Source organism: Hirundo rustica, chromosome 13 (genome assembly GCF_015227805.2).
Source record: "Hirundo rustica isolate bHirRus1 chromosome 13, bHirRus1.pri.v3, whole genome shotgun sequence".
Taxonomy (NCBI): Eukaryota; Metazoa; Chordata; class Aves; order Passeriformes; family Hirundinidae; genus Hirundo; species Hirundo rustica.
The window spans coordinates 7,640,137-7,662,114 of NC_053462.1; the positions used below are offsets into that span (position 1 = coordinate 7,640,137).

A 21,978-nucleotide genomic window follows, 5' to 3' on the forward strand; every position below is an offset into this window, starting at 1 on the left:
AAATTTAATATCAGAGGCACTGGCATGACCTGATTGCACATCTCTGCTAAGAGATCTGCACCAGTGTTAAAATGACAACTAAGTGATACTGTGCTACCTTCAGGAAGTTCAGGAAGCCACTTATTGCTTTTATTACCCCTCATGTTTATTACTATTGCCATGACTGCAAGCCAGAACCACATCCATACCATTGCTATGTCCACCTTGTTCTTAGGTTCTTTGCTCACAGACAGTTCCATGGTCCCTCAGGATATCTCTTCCAGAACTTCATTAGCCTCACTGTTGGCAAACTTTTCCTGAAGTCTGATTTAAACCTCTCTAAATATAATTTGTGGCTATTACTTCTTGTTCTACTATAACAGTAAGCATGGAAAATAGATTATTCCTTTCCTCTTTGCAGGAGAAAGGATGTGTTTAAAGACATCCTTACCTCCACTACTTGTCTCTTCTCTAGTCTGGACAGTCCCAATTCTTTAGCAGTGTTGTCACGGGCCATGCTTTCTGATAAAGTAGAATGAGACTAATTATGCTTTTTCTTGCATTATTTTACTCTGTCATAACAAAAAGAGAGTTGTATAAAATTAATCTGGATTGACAGCAGTTTGAAAAAAAAGACTCAGACCACGCACACTGTACTCTGAAACTGAAAAACATTATCACTGAACAAACAATTTATCATTGGAATTGCTTCTAAGAGGTGGTTCTGCTCTCTTGATTTGGGCTGAGGCTGTGAGATACAGTTATTTTAATTAGCAGAATGTCTCTCAAACTTGGTGAATTATTGACGATTTTTTTAGAATGGATGAATCTAGTAAACTAATTTTTAGGTTTTATTATTTGTTTGGTTTTATGTAATTTAATGCTCTGTTATATACTCTTGCTTAGGAGGCAATCCTTGAGCTATTTCAACAATTCTGGCAAAACTGTGTTAAGATATTACTGGAAACTGGAGCACCATTTAAGCAGTTAACCAATCATGTTACCTTCAGGTACAGTGAAGACCCTATTTTTTAAAAGTCAATTCAGCTGATCAAGAATGTATACAAAAGCAGTTGAAAGGGACTTTGGTGAAGTCCTCTTGGCCACTGATAGTAAATACTGCTTTAAATGAATCCACTAATCATTTGTTTCAGAATAAATAATGTGTTGAGTGCTACTCTTTGAAGTAACTCTAAAGAAAGAACATCCACAGCTGGATGACTGAAATCAGTTTGAGCCAATATTTTCATGCACTGAAGGTAGCACCCAATGAAGATATTTATTAGAGCCCTTATGCTGTCTCAGTGACAGCTAAAATAGGAAAAATAAATAACGTAAATTAATCATCCAGTTATTTGAAAGACCTCTGTATTACACAATTGTATCTGAGGTATTTTTGAATGGTCAGAGGAAATGTGGTACCTACAAAGTCAGCAGGGCAATTTGGAGATGCGTGCGTGACTAGACAACACCGTCAGACAAAACAGATTTCTATATTTTAGTAACCCACTGTTGAAAATAGCCAAGAAAAGAATGAGAGTAGACTTTTATTACAGCGTATCAATCTGAAGGTTTCTACAAAGCTGAGAATTATACAGACAAAATATATCTTCCTGTAATTAGAAAAAATGAAAATGCACTCCCTTTTCCTGTATCAAGTGCCACACTCAACCAGAACGAGAAGGTGATGGCTGCATGACTCTTCCTTTGCTCTAGCACTGAAAGAAACTCTCCTATCACTGATGTTTCACTGAAAAAAACCCCAAAACTTTTCTGTTACCTCATTTTTAATAATGCCTGGAGAAAGGACCAAAGCCCTTAGCACCTATATTACATTCATTAAATGAATATCTACTGGTCTGTTTACTTCTCTACCTTGTGCACCAAAAAGCTCAATTTTAGTCATGCTTTTTGAGGTCCCCTGTTAAAATCTATGCCAGTGTCCCATGGTCATTTAGCAGAGGGTCAGACTGCATTTTGTTAGAAACATTCTCTCACTGTTACATGCAATCATATCTGGGTTACGTGTGGTTCTAAGAACTAAAACGCTGCCCTCACTTCATGTGGTATGACAGAGCAAAAAGCACAGTGGGGAGCCAAAGTTTTTTCCAAGACCTTTTTTGGAACAGATGGGAAGATTTAAAAACATGTTTTGGTACACTAAGTATGTTTTGGTATAAGTAAGTATCAAATAGTAAGATTTTTGAGACATCTTATTTATGCATTTTATAATTTAAAAGTTATAATGACAAATAATATTAGATTTTAAACAGGATTTAAATATCAATTACCACTAATAGAGCCTAATTTAAATACTTCCTTAGTCAATTAAATAGTTATATTGATTTACTTTAGATTTAATCTTCTGGTTAAACATTCATAGTTTATTTAATGCAATTCAGAAATTCTCATATACTTTCAATTGAAATTCAAACATTAAATAAATCAAGGAGATTATTTCAGAAATCACATGTGCTATAAAAATGTTGGAAAATGTAGTCTGTGCAAAGCAGTTGCACAGGAGGTTCATGCTATAGTAAGGTTTGGGAGGGGGATATAAATGTTATTCCTAAGGCAGATGATAGTACTACTTAGTGCTGGGGAAAAAATATAAATGCCAAGTTTCCAGGGATTTTATTGTAGCCCTGCTCAAGTCTCTGAGAAACTACATTCAACAAACTTCCTACAAAATTTCCTGAATTGCTCATCTTATTTTTGACCTTACACAGTTCCTACAATTAAAATGCAAGGAAATTAATTAACCTCCTACTTTTGGTCACTCAAAGCCATTCAGTGAGGTATGACACTTCAACTGTTACCAGAGTAACACAGTTAACTCAAAAAGAAAACCCTTTCCAGACAGAGGAAGCTTGTAAAAAGTTTCTAGGTGTCTGTTTTCTCTGAATTACCTATTCATTTCTACTAGAAGTGTTTGAAACTGGGAAAAGAATGGCATACATTGTTTAATTCAGCTGGATTCTCTAGTACCTTTTGCAGACAAATAGAAGCAGAATCTCGGACTAAAATGTTTTCAAACTCTACTGAAACATTGACCTCCCCCTCAATAAGGTGGCAGATTTTGGTCAAAAGCCAGAGAAGTTGTAGATAATAAGAAGGTAACTTGTCACGTCATGACTTTGCACCTTCTTGAAGAAAACAGGGCTCTATTTCAAATGCCTGAACCCTCACAGAAATTGTTTGCACAGTTTATGTAGTTAGGAATAGTGACAACTACTTCCCTCTTTATAGGAGGAAAGAAATATAAGAATAAACTAAACAATGCCATCATCTCCACATCTGTCTTTTGGACAACAGTCAGTCTTCTGAAAGTATGTACATTACAAACACACCAACCCTAAGCCTGGAGAGCACCAGTTACTACAAATTCCCCAGTAACACCTTGGAGAATCACAGTGTCAAATAAACCACATTTACCTGGCATGGTCAGTATCTGGCACATAAGAAAGCATTTCTATTGATGATACTTGGTATGTAAGGTTGAAGTATGAAAACTGTTACTTAAGTTCCCTTAAAGATTGGAAAAATTAGACACCAACAACAAATCCCAAAAGAGAATTATAAGCTGTATGATCACTGTAAGACAAAGCCACTATAAATTTTGATGCTCTCTCCATTCAGAACTCACTAATTTCATAATGCTATGAATACACATAGTACAGAAAAAACGTAATTTCAAATTAAGCCAGTATTTCACTTGTTAGAATTTCATTACCTAAATGTAGATTTAAAAAAAAACAATATCAAGAGGATTTTCTATACTTACAAATAGAATTTTTCATCCCATACTGGATTCAAGTTTCCAAAAATAGTTTTTGTTCTTCGCTTGTTTTTGCCAACTTGCACAGTAACATATGGGTCACTTGAGCCAGTTTTGTCCTTAGCCTGTAAGCCCTGAGCACAAAGAACTGCGACAAAAGGAGAGAAATTTGCTTTAGCCCTCATCGCCAGCATTGTCAAGAAAGAAATGAGAGTGACAACAGCAGCAGGAAACAAAGGCCTCAAAGTGAGGGATCGTGAAGGAAAGGTTTCTGGATTATTTTCCCAATATCTGTAACTCTGGGGACTGACAAGATTTGTCTAACTACCCTTCTGGATTCTATCATATTTTAAAATATAGTCTAATAGAGTAATAAATACAAAGATTCATCACTGAGCACCAAACAAATACTTTTCACACATAATTCAAATACTTTCCTCAAACTTTGGTTTAATCAAAATAGCATGGAATATAATGTTGAATAACTTCTCTTGAGTCTGATAGTTCCCTCAAGTTCCCTGCCCCCCAATAAATAAATAAAAAATTCCAAAATTTCTCCAAAGATCCAAACTAACATTTCCAAGGTAAAACCTCCAATAATATAAAAAAAAAATGCCCTGTGGCTTATGGAACTAAATGTGAGGGGCATGGCTATCAATTGTCATTTGCTCTCCCAAGAGATGAACCATGATTTTCAGAATACTTTCTACGCTATCACAGAGAGGGTGACAGTTCAGATTGATTACCATCAACTGTTTATGTATTTTCTATCCTTTCTGACAGTTAATGTGGGTGTATAGTTAATGGATATGAATTTAGTGGCAAGTATAAATACATAAAATTTGATTTTACATCATAATTCATAAAAGTGGAAATCTCAGGAGAAAGCAGACTATCAAAGGGCAGGCTACCAAAGCCAGAGAACCACAGCTAAAATGCTTGCTCTGGCTCTCACCATTCAGCAGTAGTTGCCTTTGTTATTTTGCATGCATTATTTAAATCACCTCAGTGGTAACATTTAGTTAACATTCTCTAATGTCAATCATTTTGGATAATGAAGCTCCTTTGGCGTGCTCAGAGAAATGATTACCTAAAAATGGCACCTTGCTCAGCAGATCAGCTCTTGGTGTGGGTTCAGCTGTATGTGCTGACTTTAGTGAAAGAAGTAAAATTCTGCTAGTCTTTAACACATCCAATTTCTGAAAACACTCTAAGGAATGAAATGGCATGTTTTGTCTTCCCCATTCCCTCTAAATCACAGGGAAACTTTAGAAGGAAAGGAAGTAACCCTCTCTTATTCAGAATTAAGGGACAGCCTAGCAAAAGTCTTCAAGGATTAAATTGTATGTATTATATTGGCCTGAACACAAGACAACCTTCATTATCCTTTAGAGGTAGAACTAAAAATAAACATATGCATTAAATATGTCCCTAGTGCTTGTGACAGTCCCAAAATTCCACAATTATTCTTTTGAGTTTCATGCACCCCCTTCTCAACCTTCAGAATAGCCTTGATTTATGCTGAGGTTTTAACTCAAAAACTGAAATATCAAAGTCAGAGGACCTGGAAATCTTCATGAGCAACCAGGCTAGTGCAATTGGAAGCCATCTGGGATATGTTCGGAGCAAGCAGAATTATGCAACCTTAGTATCACTAAAGTGGAACACCCTCTTAGTCAAGCAACGTGAATGGATAATAAGTTTCAAACCAAATTGCAAGCCCAAGTGGGTTTTTTTTTTTAATCACTCAAAGCCTTTTTTTTTTTTGTGAACATCAACTCATACAGTTAGTGACAAAAAGCTCATCATTAGCACAGGAGATATCGGTAAGAGGTAGAGGACATAAATTATTTCCACTTGTACTCCTTCCTGTGCAAATTGGTTTGGACAACTTAAAACTCAGCTCTTGCAGTTGGCATCCTATAAATTCAACTGCTTGTAGATGCACCAAGTATGCAATTGAACACACAGTTCAGCTTTACTTATAAAATAATCTTGCTCCTGAATCAGGGGAATAGGAAATAGCAAGCTCTTAGAACAGAAGAAAATTACCTGTGATAGTTATTTTTGCTGACCATTTGGATGTTCCATCCAAAACACTTTGTTTTGCTGCTTTTGTATATTGTGCAAAATCTTCTTTAGAAATATTAAACATTTCCTGGATCACTTCAAACACTTCTGGTCTATTTTTCTCTCTAATCTTCATTCTTTCCTTCATAGCGCTAATAATATTCTGTGTTTTGTCCTCTGCACCATGTTTGGAACTTTTCTCAGCTGCTCCTGAAATGAGAGAAAAGGTCACCATTGTTATTGAAAATTTATTTTCTTCTTTGTCCCCTCTAGGGTCTCCAGTCAACTCAGTACCTGAAGGAGGTCTTTGTTTCACCTGAATAATATCTCATATATATTCTTTGTGAGATATGAAATTATCAGTTGATTTAGTTTAACATGAGGGGTTAATATTCAGCTCCCATCAGTGTTATTGTTATATATAAAATGAATAATTTATACATAAACCCATAATTTATTAAACCAATTATTCATTGCCGATCAGTACTGTAGAAATATCTCAATGTGTACTGAGCCGTAAGTACAAATTTGTGATCTCAAAACTTGATCATTAGACACCACACCTGTGGTATTAAACTTAGACACTTTCCAAAAACCTTTATTTTTTGGAAAAGAAAGCCTGCCCAAGAAAATAACATATCACAGGTATGGTACAGAGAGGTTCCCCTCTCCAATAAAATGGTCATTACTAACAATTTCAGTCAGTATATGAGGATGGTAGAAGAGATCAAGGGATATTATGTGTGTGAGAGCACTTCTAGACTCTTAGCTGGCAGTGGCATGTCAGGCAGAAAATAGGTAATTTCTGGGGGACAACAAAACCACTAAAATGTTTATTGGTTTAAATTAAAAATAAAAAAAAAAAAAAAAACACAACCCCCCCCCCCCCCCCCCAAAAAAAAAAAAAACAAAACAAAAAAAAAAAAAAAAAAAAAAAAAAAAAAAAAAAAAAACAAAAACAAAAAACCCCAAACAAACTAAGGAGACCAAGTTGTTGCAGATCTTATTCACAGTTCTTTTCAGAAATGCTCTGGAGAGATTTTTCTCTCTAACAATTAAAACTGTTCTCAGATGCCCTTTCAAAAACAAGTTCAAATTCCCCTTATAAAATGTCCTTTTTCTGCCAGAAGAAGTTTTCTGATCAATGTCTCTACAATATACTCTTGAAAAAAACCCCAAAATCAGACTTGCAGGTGCGTGTGAGAAAAGAAACATCAGACTCGTATGATTAGAATGGTAGGAAGCAAAAATTTAGATTCCTGCAATGCTAAACAGGCTATTTCAATTCTTGATGAGATTAACATATAAAACAAGATAGAAAAATACTAAAAAATTTATAATCAATGACACATTGCCACTTGCTATAGGCATTGCTGAATTTTGGCTCATGTTGTCAAACACTACTCAATGGCTTGTGGCACAGAATGTCAGAATCATCATTATCATTAGCAGCAGTAAGCACTCCACTCTTCAAAAAAGTCACGAAAACATCATCCAACTAGCCATCCTCAAATCCTGGGAGGATTAAAGTATTATTGTTTCCTTTAGAGGGTTAGTAAAATTAAAACAAAATAACTTTGAACACTTTGTTATGCAGTTATAATTCAGATATTTCAACACTGAAGAAGCATAGAGTTCCTTCTTTACAATACCATCAAACACCAATATGTTCCTTTGAAGGAATTTTTGTTGAGGCACTCAGCTTGCAATGGCTAAAGAGGAACTGATCAACTCTGTAGAGCTAGAAAGGGTCATCTTTCAGCATAAGATTTCAGTGAAGTCTTACAAACCAAATATTATATACTTTGTTTTCTTCAGTTTTCAATGTGTCTGAAGGTTTCTTAGCACATTGGAAGGCAACTGATACCCATAGAGCGAGAGAGATGTAAAATGGGAATGCATATTGTTATAAGATTGGCGAAGTGTGGGTTGAAATACCAGATACCAGTGATCCCAGACTGCCAAAAGGCTGAATTAGAAGGCTTCTTCAAGGAGTTTTAGATGGCTACTAAATCATGAGAAATCTTGAAAATCTCTTGCTCAGGGTACCTAATATTTTTGAATATGGAAGACCAAAATTTAGTGATTAAAGATTATCCAGACTGAAAAATTAGGAATTAGTAGAAATAGAATTATGTGCTTCTATGAAACAAAATACCAGTTAAAAAAATACTCTAGTGATTTTATTACAAAAGAGATGATTGCTGAGCTGCCTGGGAAACACATCAGGTCATTCTTAGAAGATGCAGAGGGAATTTTTTTTTCATTTTCTTTTATTTTCTGCCCTTCCTTAAAAAGTAGAAATGCAACAACATAACTGAATGATAAACCCTGGGAACAATCTGAATGGCACTAGCATATTCCTGTTAGAAACCTTGCTGATTTTTGAAACAGCACAGATAAAACTGAAATGTGTATTAAAATACAGCTTCCTTTAAGTAAATATATTTCTCTTTATACTCATTTATTGCAACTACTTTTGCATCCCCTATTGCTGACAACCTCTACTGCTCTTTATCAACAACTTTTTTCATGCCGCATTGATCAAACTAATTAAGACAATAGTGTAACTTACATTGCATGGGAACTTAACAAGCTCCTTTCACCCTAGGGACTGATACAAACTCAAGATGATTGAAAGCAATGCTAATTTAAAATTGCACCTAGTTAGAGAAAGGGATATCTTGCTGAAGATGAGAGAAACAGAGTGTTACTGTTTCTTTTACAAATCTAATTTAGAGCAAGTTTATATGTTGACCCTAAAGATCTTGAGATGTGAATTCATTTCTACAGTCTATGTTAGAAATCATTATATATATTTAAAAAAAAAATCACAGAAGTTTGAAGGCCAATACATCCTACTGATTATGAGATGGGCAAAAGGATGACTATGATAAAAACAACTACATTTCACTTTATGATATTGTTAGGATCAGCTTTCTCAAAAACAGAATTGGTCAATTAATTTTTTGATGAAAAACAAAGAACAAGAAATTTTCAAAGTAGTATACTATGAATACTGAGCAATTAATATGTTGCAAAAAATATGACAGGATGCTAAGAAACATTTGCATTCTAAGGAGAAGAGTGGGATCCCTTAGGTATGTTAAATATTTTACCTGCAATTTGCCTTCTAGAGGTTTTCCTCATTTAAGACTCAGTTGTTCAATGTTTCCAAACTGTTCAAACCACAGATAACTGCCAATCTTATTTATTTTTTGCATGCTCTCAGACTTATCATTCATATATATCTGTAAAAATTCATCAAATGCATCATGGTGCTCTGAACCATTTTTTTAATAGGCTTTTTTGGGGGGCTGGTGATAGGGCCAGGAGACAACAGCCCAGTTTCCACCACAGTGCAGAAACACAATTAAACACAGTTAAGAAGTTTGATTTAGAAATTCACCACTGATTTGTTCTCCATGGGGTCAGCTGCTCTGTGAAATTTTAATTAATTCCTGAGCATCCATCCCTTGTGACAACTCCTCACACAGAGAACACAGTGAAAAGGAGCAAGAACTGAGTGAAATATCTATGCAGTTTTCCTACATATAGAAGCTCCGGAACATATCAACAGTGAACAGTGTTGAATAACTCCAGAGCATGGAAATCTATTCCAAAATCAGAATATCAGAAAACTTGCAAGTCTTTATTTTCTATTGATTAGAATCTCATGTAATAATTGTGTTGTAATTTAAGATTTGTTTAAATACACTTGATATATTTTCACAGGAGAATGCATGGTGGCTGGAACCAAGCTAAGCAAGAAAAAAGCAAAGAAAAGGTTTTTTACCCTTAATTCTAGTGCCAAATGGCTTCCTAAATTTTTTTTCCCTTGTGCATACAGGGTTTAGTATTTTGAAGGGACAAGATGCTACTTACTGTTCCATATTTTTGTCTAATGCATAGCACATCAATATGACTGCACTAAGTAGCAGGAATGTTTTTTAATATTTCCTTTGACAATTTTTTGTGTTTTGAGTTAAGTAAAGCAAAGAGGGTTTATGTCAAATAATAAATTGCTTCAGATATTGCCATAGGCAGTGGAAAGTAAATAATTCAGTGATGTTAGCAAGCATTATTTTGTAAATGCCCAGGAACATTTGACAGATTTCAAGGACAAAAGCAAAGCTAACGGCAGGTTTTCCATAAAGCTTCTGGCTAGCTTCTCAGTTGAGGAGCAACAACACACCTTCACTGATTTTGAGTGATCTGGTCCCTCATTTCAAGATATTGCTGAGCATACACACAAAATCAAAAGGTGTGAATTAATACAACATTTCAGCTGTCATGAAATACTCACTCTGCAGACAGTCAGCATTTAGGAGATCTTGGCACTTCTCGTGGCATTTGACACCACATTCGGTGCATCTCATGCCTTGTCTGGCTATACCCCAAAGGAGGCCTTCACATTCATAACAGTACGTGGGAGTTGTAGCTGTCCAAATTTCGAAGTTATGAGGTGTAGTTGAAGATATTGGATAGATCAAAGCCTGCAGAGTCTTCTTGAAGACATGTATTTTCTGTTTGGTAAGAAAAAAATACTTCAGGTTTATTGTTTAACACAAGTGAACTGTTTCTAAACTATATGCCATTTACATTTAAAATGTTATAAAATATCAGAATATACAAAGAAGTATAAAATAATTAGCAAAATACTGATTTTCTCATTTTTCTTTACACTTTGAAAAAAACTCTGCATGATTCTTTTGTCTGATTACACAAACAGCAGAGTTAAGTTGGAATCAAGTTATTCAATTAACAAAAAAAGTCTTAAATATATATTTCGAGGCAGAAATGAAAAACAAAAGCAGAATTACATTCATTGGGGCATCTTAAGTAGCTATCAAACATTAATTCTGAATAATTAATTCCTATGGGGATTTAGACACATTGCACAAAATGCCTTTTGGTTATATATAACACTGTCCTCTAATAGCAAGTATTATATAATCTCATCAAGTAAAAGCAAGCCAGTTGTAGGGTTCCATTTTACCTGTATTTCTATAATAGCATACTTACTATTTCATTTTTAAGCATCAAGTTGCTTTTTTTTATAGACAAGAATGACCCATACTCTCAAAAATCCAAACCCATTTCTTAGATTGTTTTGGCTTAAGATCCATGACTAGTTCTACTACAAGAACAATTATTGGCTATTTACTGATTAGCAGTAGTTACTGATTAACAACCTCAGTCTTAACTCCTCAGTGCTTATAAGATGAAAAAGCAGTCCCTGTAGTTTTGCACACAAGACCTTGGCTTATATAGGCACAATGCTCTGGTTTGTTTATTTGAGCCTTTTTTCAGACACTACAATCTTCTAGGTCCAAGCAATTTATTGGGAATAAGAAGATCTCAGCAGCCTGTAGGCAGCCCTTGGCACCAAGCTTAGGTTGCTTGTGTCTTTTTTAGGGGTGGGTGTTCACTAAATGCACACGTGACTACCATGAATGCACTGGGTCTATATTCATTCCCTTATAAATGAGTAATTGTTTCTTTTAGAAAGAAGAAACCATATTATAGAACAAATCACAGTGGGATATTTCTGAAAGTCTGTCCGTCCTACCTTGTCCTCCTCTGGTGTGGATATTATGCAAGGTAGCTCTAATGCTGGCTATACAGCTGTAGCAAGGGAATAAGACTTTGGAATTTGTGTGGTTTGTCTATTTTTGTTTTAACATCACTGCCACGGTTCTGACAGTATGGGAAGCAAGGCAAACTTTTTCAGTAACGCATTGGTTAATACTCCCTTACCTTTAATATTCAGCTGTGGTAATTGCATTCCAAATGGAAGATATTAACCTCTCTAAACATACGCTGACATATTCTTGGTTTTATGTACCTGCATCTCTACTCAAACTTGTGAGATATTCTGCTAATAACAGATTGTCTGATAAAAGTCAAATATTCTTTTTGTGTGCATATCTGCATAATGCTGCACAGAGTCATCAGTCAAAGGACTTTTGCTACCATGGTAAAACCAGTACCATGTAGCCATAGGGTAGCCACTGATTCACAGGGTCAAGCACTAAAAATAACAAAACCAAATGTTAGGTAGCTTCGGCTGCAACAGCTCTTATTGGAATTAGTTGTTGCTGTTGTAACAAACCCATCTTGTAAATCCTGGCTAAAGATACATGGTGAGACATCTCATGGACATTTATCTGAGCACATCTGAGAACACTGTAGAACTGAACTAAGAAAAAAACCTGGGACAGCAGAAAAGACTAAAACAAAAATTGAATTGCTCTCCAGGGTGCTTCTTAGCCTATCCTAATAACTTCCCGGAAAGCAAGCGAGTGTGTTCACCAGTTTGATTTGGCAGACCCTAAGAACAATGATAATAGCCACCTAACTCTGGAGAACTCATTTTTGTACATTACTCCACTCTTGCCTTCCACATTACAGGGACCAGAAAAGAAACTTTAAAACAACCTAAAGTGAATTTATACAGCTTGCTGAGGAATTGTGTTTCTCAGAAACCACTGATGACACTCTCCTACTCCTGAGCTCATGTAGCCTCAGTACAAATCCTGCCCTTTCACCATGTACAGCTTCAATATTTTTCACATTATAAATACATCTAGAATTTTTCCAGTAACTTTCACATTTTCTGAAATGCCAGTATGCAATGAAATTTACCCTCAGCAGGTCTTAAAATAAACATTTGAGGGCAATGAAGTTTTCAGCTGAAAGACACAATTTGTAGACTGGTTTTGCTGCTGAACATGTTCTTTCCCCTGTTGTTAATAAAGCAAATTGCAAATTTACTTCTCTTAATGTCTAGAGGCTTTAATTTCTATTACTCTTCTCTCTTTAAATATTTTTGTTATGTGAATTACAGAGCATAAAAACATGGCACTAATAACTTCCAACATAACTATATAACTAATAACTGGTTTGGCAACATTTAGCAGTACGAATATATAGGAGAATTATTTAGTTATCTGCTTCTCCTCTGAAGGGAAATTTATTTCCATCACATACTACTTGAAATACTTGTTGATGTCATTGATGTATAGTTTTCAAAAACATGCAGCTGTCTTTGTTCAACAAAGCAATTAAATGGGTGCTCAACTGAAAGACTAAGTCTAAGTATTACACTGTTTAAAGTGTCTTTGGATCTGTGCTTGAGAACACACAAACTCACTGTGTCATGAGTGTGTTGTACCAGAAGGAGAGCTGTGACAAGTGGCAAAGCTCAAAGCCTTAACCTCAGGGTGTAATTTTTTGAGTAGGTGGTGCTTGAGTTTTAATAAGAGGCATTAGTTCAAAGAATTTTCATACTGAATCTAATCAGCCAAATAACCCACACCCTCCAGAGTCACTAATATTCCTTCCAGAAAAACTTGAGGGAGGGTAAAAACTAGAAAAACCTTAATCAGAAGAATTACTTGCCCAAAGGGGATGTTTTTTCTTTAACTTTCATTGGTGACTCCATTTCCTCATCTGCATTTCACATCTTCATTTTGTGGAGGGTATCCAGAGAATTCTTTTATGCCTGAAAATGTCTGTCCTTTTTGTTTTCAAATCCTGCTCTAGCCAGTGTAATGGTGCCCTAGGTTATTAAGTTTGGCTGGCTACTTAGAGAAGTAGAAAAGTAGTGCCTTTCCCTTGTTTTAAGTATCTTGCAAGAGGCTTTACTGGCTGTACCCTTATATTTGTCTGTGAAAGGTCATTCCCTGCCCCTTGGTATGTGTAATAAAGGCTGGGTTAGGACTGGCTTCTTTTATTCACCTCTACTCTGAATTAGCTTTTTACATTTTCTCATCAAATGAACATTCATGTGTCTAAATTACACTTGCTGTCTGCCTTTGGACTTACATTTTTATTTCAAGATTTCTTAACAAATAACTATTTCTGGCACACAGTTTTTCATATGGCGTGGTTCAAATGGAGTCCAAAGAATATAGAGGTATAAAAATACATTAAAATGAATTTTCCCTTTCCATTTCTCCTGAATGAGTTCAGTAGTTTCTCTGGTTGATGGCAAGCACTGGAGACATGTTTGGACTGAGCTGTTCACTGGGATTTTCTGCCTTTTCCTTTCCTCCTGGACAGGACCATTTATGTTAGAATCTGTAAGTGCAGTCCAAGTTATTCTTTCTTGTCCTGCATTTGTTGGCGATTTAATATTATCTCCAAAACTTTCAACTAGCTCTTCAAAGTCAGAGCCTGGTAGTTTTTACGTGAGATGATGCATGTAAATAAATTGATGGATCTGTATTTTTTGTAGTACATTCTTATACATAATGTTGTTTGCTTAGTGAACATCTTTTAGTAAATTACATAGAATATTTCAGTGTATTTTACTGAACTCAGCTATTTTGGTACAAACTATAAAAAAGTTGAAAAAAAATCTTTATTTTGTAGCACGTAGATGCCATAAGTTTTTCCTCTATAATTTTCCCTCAGCCTTGAACTCCTTAAGATCCCATAGTTCTCCATTCTATCAATCTTGGTTGCTAGTTTGAGACAGCAGAATAAAATAACTACTGTCCCTACTAGAAGAACATTTCAAACAGCAGCTGCTTTCTACCTCAGCAATCCATCCCCATCCCTGAGCACCACCAAACCCCAAGCTTATAATTACCATCTAAGCAGAGAAAGTTCACAATAAACCAGGTAAGACTGATGGATGTCAGTATTTGTGCTACATGTTCTAGTTCCCAGAACACCTGCCACTATTTTCTCTTCTCCCATTCTTCTGCTATGGACCTTAACAACAAAGTAAGAAAAAAATCAACTCTCCATTTTTCTTCAGAATAAGATGTATTTTAGAAGGCTATGTATGCACTAGCAATTTGAGGAACACAAAATGGGCCTGTATTTCTTCAAATTATTGCTTTTGCTTAGTTCAGTCATATAAATCTTGCTTCGCAATTTAAGCATTCTTGAAGAAAATGGAACTTATGTTTTTGTTAAAAAGAAATGTCTTTTGCCAAATCTAAGTGAAATCAGTAGTGGAAAATCACAACTCACAAATTTTAGTAGCTATGACAGTATGCTTTTTCAAAAGACACTCGTGGTTACTTCTTGTATGAATGAAATATTTCTTCTAGAATCACATATGTTACGTTAAAAAAAAAATTAAATAGTATCCCAAGGACTAAGGAAAAATTATCATAAAAACCCACCTTGCAGAGCCCTGTCATTCTAATTGCATTCACAGCGTGATGAAGACAGAAAGATGATGAAAGACTGCAGATAAACACAGTACAGGTGGACAATTTAAAACGAAAGGCTTCCCCAAATAACTCTTTTTTAAATCAAAGGTTTCTTGGTTAGTCCCCTCTGACCATCACAGATGTGAGTCAGCAGAAGCAAACCTGGTTTTGATAATATGGATCAGGCAACAAGTTCTGCTCTAGTTTCCTCAAAGTTTCTACACAATAAATGGAATACACTCCATTTTATCCAGTTTGGACTGTGTAAGGCCAAAATAATTTTTAGAGATCTTTGAACAAAAATTTCTCTGTTACTTAAAAGTCTGAAACCTGTCATTGAAAACACTTACCATTTCATCAGTGTTTATGGAGGTCCGGATGAGCATGGCCATGGAAATACCAGATTTTCGAGCTGCAAGTGTCTGTTTAAGGCAAATGCAAAAGAGTTACCAATTATACAAATAACACCAGCTGTCGAATCTAATAGAAGGCAAACAGTACTTGATTATGCTACTGGATGCAAACAAAATTTTAGAAGATACAAAACCTTTTAGTTAATGTTTGCAGCTCACAATTTTTAGGGTTTCAGTATATAATGGAAGTACACTTTCCATCATCATTACTGTTTCTTTCAGCAGTGGCCATCTGAACTGCCATCTCTAACACAAAACCTGTTATTCAGAGGTTTGTGACTCAGTATTTTTAAACCACAGGCTGTTACTGCTTTTCCGCTTTGCCAACCAAATTAATGTGGTACAAGGATAGGCATCCTGCCCTAATTTGGAAGCCGACTGTGCCTGCAGCAACATAGGAGATCACTTTTCAGTAGTCTTATGGTTCAAGTTGTCAGTCTGGATAATTTTTTGTAACCCACTGAGCATTTTTAAATGGTGGATATTTATATAAAATGCTACTTAAATAAAAAGACCTCAAGAAATCTTTAGGTATAATTTTCCTTAAAGACAATATTAATTCAATACTATGGATAGATATATGGAGAAATAGTCTGGTTATCTGAGACAGGAGAAGAGACCAGAACTCTGTGTCAATCTGTCCTCGTTTGGCCACATGATGTTATTGGTATATTGACAACTTCTGGTTCTGAAGACAATACACTTGGTTGTAGAGACAAACTCTTTTGTTTTAGTATGGTACATACAAAGGGACTGAAAATAAAGTAATTTTAATATACAATAAACAAGGACATTTTATATTCCTTACTGTAACACCCCAGAAATTTAAACGGGTCCTTGAGAATTAACTAGCGAGTATAATGATCAGAAAGGACCCTGGGGGAATGAGCTCTGTGGGTTTTACAAATAATATTTCAAATCTGAATATCAGTTCTGCTATCAATAATCCTTTTAGCCTAACAGAAATAGATGACGTTTATTCTACAGTGCACAATATCAACCATAACACTGTTATATTACTGGACTGCACCTGCAGTGTTGTTTTCATTCCTCCTTTCTCTTATTCTAAATCATTCCAAGTGTGTTTGTACATTTGTGCCTTATCTCTGTTCTTCTGTCATCCACTATCTGCTTTGTCATGCTTTGCTGCCCTCATAGTCTAGCAGTGTGTGGATCAATTATACCACCCACTAACCGTAAGTCTGTTGTTGCCTTTGTTGTGAGGTTACAGATTTTCACCTAACAGTGAAGTTGGTCTCTGTAGTCCATCATTACAAAACTATTACAGCAAAAGTTTAAATGATACTTTGTATGTGACATTCTTATTTTTGTGAAATGCATACTGGGCCAGGAGCAATTTAGGCTTACAGCAGCAAAGAAACTGCATCATTAATCTCTGGATGAAGAGACAATTCCAATTTCTTCCAATTATATAATTTTAAACACTAGTATATTTAAAATGGATTTCTACTTATTTATTTATAAGACTGTTCAATTTTAATTTTACATGTTCACTTTCCCTGATTCAATTTTCAGTAAGTTTCTCTTGATAATAATTAAACTTGCAGACTGACACAGAATTATTAATCTTGTGAAACCAATTATCGGGTAAGAAATCATCCTTGGCTTAGTATTCAATTCATCTCTCTCCTATTACAAAGAACCCTCCCTTTTTTTTCCCCCTCTTTTAAACTCAGCAATTTACCAACTCTATGCAGTTAATTTGCTATCAGGTTCTCCATTCTGTTATTATTAAGTAAATAATTCTGTTTACTTCTCTGTGAGCATAATTTCGTTCTGTTTCTGTGAATGTGGGAAATTCCATGGGTGTGTACCAGTGAGACTGACAAAGTCACAGGAAACATTAAAGAGTCTTCAGGATTTGTTTTGGTTTTTTTTGTGTCAAAACCCAATGCTACAAGACCCACCTATCAAAGTTAAAAATGGCAAGTAAAAACGCTTTTGGATCACTAAGAGGAAAAGAAACAATTTTCATAATCAGTAGAGTTTTGGGTTTTAAAACAATGTACTTTAAAAGCATCAACCTTCTGATCCCTCTTGAAGCACAGTTTTTTTCTCAAAGTCTTGCCAAGTAACCACATAGATTTACTTGCCTGCGCTGTACTAGTTTTATAGTTTTCATGTCCCTTACATTTAGGAATGGATTTGAACCTTTTGGGTCCCAATTGCATAATCCTAGTCATTCCAAGCAATAGAGCAACATGAACAACTTGTCAGGACAGGAGCACAAAGGGCATAAGAACATTAACCTCAAATATAGGACAGTGACTGCTGCTGTGTTCTGTCCTCCAGCAATACCAAAGAAAATGAGCCAGCAGAACTGCAGTTTCATGCTATCACTGTAAGTCAATAAACTATAATTTTTTCTCACATTTCCTGTGAGAAAAAAAATGGGGAAGCAATTGTGAACCTGTCATGTGTCCTTCAAGCCCAGTTCTCCTCCCAAGGGGTGTCCTTGGAATCATGGACCTTTACTATTTTGCTTCTTAATCAGAAATGTGTCTAAAATTATAGTACAGTGTCCTATATAAAATAAAAAAAATTAATAGGAAACAGATAATTAGGCTGTTCTTAATAAAGTGTTTGCTATGTTGGAAGAAAGCAGTATCTAGAGGGATTTGTGGTAAACCAGTAGATTTAATAGTCATATGGATTAAATTCACAGGAATTTTAGTAGGAAAAAAAAACAACAAACCAACAACCCACAAGGATTATTTCCATTTATGTACTACTATCAGAACAAAGTACATCTACAAGAGAAAGCCCATGAAATGCTTCTGTTCTAAAACTGAAGCTGGTGACAATTCAACAGCGTGAAGCACTGAACACATAGCAGCATCACTTCTTAAGTATGGAGTGAAACAAGAAGGAGTGAGCATTTTGAAAAGGGGAAAAAGCTGCCAGGTTTATCCATGGGCAACAAGGTGATGGGTTATGAATGTAATGAGAAAACATCTTTTCCTATTGCCTCTCTATTTTCAAGCAGCAGCAAGAAAGAAAGCTAAGTGCAGCTCATCAGCTGGAACTTCCAGGAAGTTCAAAAGGTCAGAGCATCAAAAGGATACAGAGAGCAAAAGGAACCTGCAATGTTTCACTCGTCTCCTTTAACAGGACACAGAACTTGTCAGCAGTTTGTATTTATTTACCCTCTCAAACTGATGTCCAGATCCTACCTCATGTCTTTCCTTAGGTAAAAATTTGACCAGCAGAACATAAAAACCTTAAGTACTGTTTAATTATGAACAGATGAAAAAAAAATCAAAAACAAAAAGCGCAGCAAAAATGCCAAACAACAAGAGATGATTAAGCAGACCGTTGTCTATTTAATTTTTAATTTGTTTTGCAACTCCTTAATACATGATTTAAAATAAATTAATCTCCTTTATGCTCAAGGCCTTCTAGTTTACCTAATAACTTGTATCTACACTGCCTAATTTATTACCTCCAAATTTTCCTTAGCAGCTTAAATAAATAAATTAATATAATTAGAAGTTGTTCTAGCAAAGACATTGAAAAATGGTAACTGTAAGTAAAAGCAAATTGGACTCAAGCCACAATTACATGTTAAATGACGAAATGTGCTGAGGAAAAAAAAAAAAAAAAAAGAGAGAAGTCTTCCATCACAATGAAATAGGCAAGCTCTTTCCCAGCTAAAATAGCACAGAGGAACAAACAAGCTCATGTAACCACTCATGACTGCTGGCTGTTCCATGCAATATTCATTTCTCTGGTTTTACAGATCTTTCAGTTTTCTTGATCATCTTTTAATTTTTCCTTAAAAAAAAAATCTACAGACTGCTATCAGCAGGAAAAAAAAGTTGAAGACAAACCACATTTTATCACTTTACAAATGCTGTTATTACTTTTAATGTGATGTAAAAGTGACCCACTAGAGGTGAATGTGACAAAAAATTCACTATTTACAGCATTTAAAACCTGTACAATTTCAGAACTGTTTCTTTTTGAGCTATTACAGGTATATCACTCTAGGGATCTCAACTTTATTATTTTGGAAGACAGATTTGTACCATTTCATGAGGTGCTGTGGTGGAGCGGGGTAGGAAGGAGGAAAAAATAACTTGAGATGAAGTAAGGTACTGAGAAAAATTACTTAGTCCTGTCCCATAATTTTTCTATCAGAAAGATTCATGTCTAATCCTGAAATAGTCAACAGAACTGCAGTATTGAGCCCAGAAAACAGATTTAGGAAAAAAATGGCAATTCAACTCCACTACACAATCATTACTGGACATAACTGTAATATAATTTGCTTTTTCTTCATATCTGTAGCAGAGACACAGAATCATGGTCTGTCCAGACTCAAAGATAATTATATTATTATGATTTCTGTCTAGTAAACTTTAAAAAGTCCCCACAAGTATACAAATACTTACTATTTTAGGATTTATTTACTTAATGCATGAATATTTTTATTACGAATATAACTGAATTTGCCTATCAATGATTAAAGGGGTTAAGAAAATGGACTGCTGATAGAGTTAATGTAAAATAGTCCAGGTATTTAGCTGACAACATACAAAAGCACAGATTATGACATCTGCAATTTAAATTAATCTCTTCTTTATATGAATCTTTAAATTACCATATTTAAATTCCAGCCTCTATAAATGTTTTTGTTGTGGAGACATTTAAAGAAAAAAGTTTCAGTGCCTTACTATTTTAGCTGAAACAAGCAGTTGTTTCATCTGGTGTGTTCACTTCAACAGATTGCTTTACAGCAGCAGCAAAGATTCACAAATTATTCTTGTGTTCTTATAATCAAATAATAAAGCTAGGGATAATACAGGCTTGATGGATCAAATGAAGAAATTTGCCTAATTACAGTGATTACACAGTATAAAATCACCTTTAAATTGAATAAGCACAAGAATTTTCTAGAGTCTTCATAACATTCAAAATGATGACTGGCATTAACAGAAGCAAAGACAGTAAAATAAAGTGACCTTTGGCTATGGCTGGGCAGATCACCACATTACTTGGCCACTGTGAGTTAAAAACTACTAACCTCCACTGTAATTATTGATATTTCTCTCCCTGGTTGTTCTCACCTCAAATCAACCTCTAATTAATCCAAAAGAGAATATGTATTTTTTAAAAGCAGGAGTTACAGCAATTCCATCAGGAAGTGCACTGGACTCTATTTTCCTGGCTCCACAGTAAGCAGAGATCTATTCATGCTCTCTGTATTGTTACTGCACTTGAACCATCACCTCTCCTTGCACTGTTTCTCTCTCCTGTACCAGATAAATTCTGCCAGAAGTCTCATAATGACCCATGACTGCAGCAAAGAGAACTGTTCCTGCAGGTGGATTTTGACTGTCTTATCCTCTCTAATGACTGCATCTAAAATAAGCTGACATTCGCAGTGCATTAGCATACAAAAACTTTCCAGGAGGAGGAGAGAATCCAAAGAAGGGCAGTGAAGATAGGGAAGGGTCTGGAGGTGAAGCCGTGTGAGGAGCAGCTGATGGCACTTGGTCTGTTCAGCCTGGAGGAGACTGAGGAGAGACCTCACTGCAGGTTCCTCGTGAGGGGAAGAGGAGCTGCAGGCACTGATCTCTGCTCTCTGGTGACAGTGACAGGACACGAGGGAATGGCCTGAAGCTGTGTTGGGGTGGTTTAGGTTGGGTATCAGGGATAGGTTCTTCCCCCAGAGGGTGGCTGAGCACTGGAACAGCTCCCCAGGACAGTGGTCACAGTGCCAGCCTGACAGAGTGCCAGCAGTGTTTGGACCCCCGGGCACAGAGTGTAACTCTTGGGAATGGTCGTATGTAGGGCTGGGAGCTGGACCTGATGATCCTCGTGTGTCTCTTTCACCTCAACACATTCTGTGCTTCTGTGTTGAAAATTGGATTTTTCAAAATGTGAATTCATGGAAACAAATGGGAGTCAGAGATATCACCTTAAGAAAACGGAGAGTTTTGATAAACATTATATTGAGATACAATGCTGAAAGCATGAAAATAATGGAGTGAAACTCGAAGTGCAGAGGGACTAGGAAAATAAGGAAAAATATATCTGCATGATACAAGAGAATTTAGAAGTAGGGAATACTTTGAACTTCTCTTTCTCTTGGTGTCTAAGACTTTCCAGTACCACAGGGGAAGCCTCATGCTTGAGATCTAAACATGCGTTTGTATCATCAGAAAATATATTTGGAATATACTGGTAACTTTTTAACATAAACTTTTTCTAACAATTTTGGTATACGTAATGCAGAGGAGAACACAATCACCGCCTCCTTTATGATTAAATTCTGGTCATAAAATAATTTTTTAATTTCCAATAAAAGGTCATAATAAAGCACAACATTAATGGAATCCATAACAGTTACTATGATAATTTCAGAACATTTATAAATATAAAAATACTTACCATAGCCTTAAAAATCCAGACAAGATAGGAAAGAAATTATAAAGAATAATAATTTGTCAGATTTATTGCACAACAAAGAAATTATATTTATTTTAGTCAGCAGCAAAAGAGTCTAGCACTCATTTCTAACAATATTAGCATAAAAAGC

The 21,978-nt window shown here is 35.5% G+C and overlaps 1 protein-coding gene across 2 annotated transcripts in view; it reads right to left on the reverse strand.

The window, feature by feature from the left end:
* UNC13C (unc-13 homolog C) overlaps nucleotides 1–21,978 on the reverse strand; it is a 123,846-nt gene that overhangs the window by 81,701 nt on the left and 20,167 nt on the right. For both annotated transcript variants that reach the window (XM_040077584.2, XM_040077582.2), the window contains exons 5-8: nucleotides 15,351–15,422; nucleotides 10,134–10,353; nucleotides 5,810–6,037; nucleotides 3,764–3,905 (exon numbers count right to left, since the gene is read on the reverse strand). In XM_040077584.2, coding sequence (XP_039933518.1) covers nucleotides 3,764–3,905; nucleotides 5,810–6,037; nucleotides 10,134–10,353; nucleotides 15,351–15,422 — 662 coding nt within the window. The remainder of the gene's footprint in view (nucleotides 1–3,763; nucleotides 3,906–5,809; nucleotides 6,038–10,133; nucleotides 10,354–15,350; nucleotides 15,423–21,978) is intronic.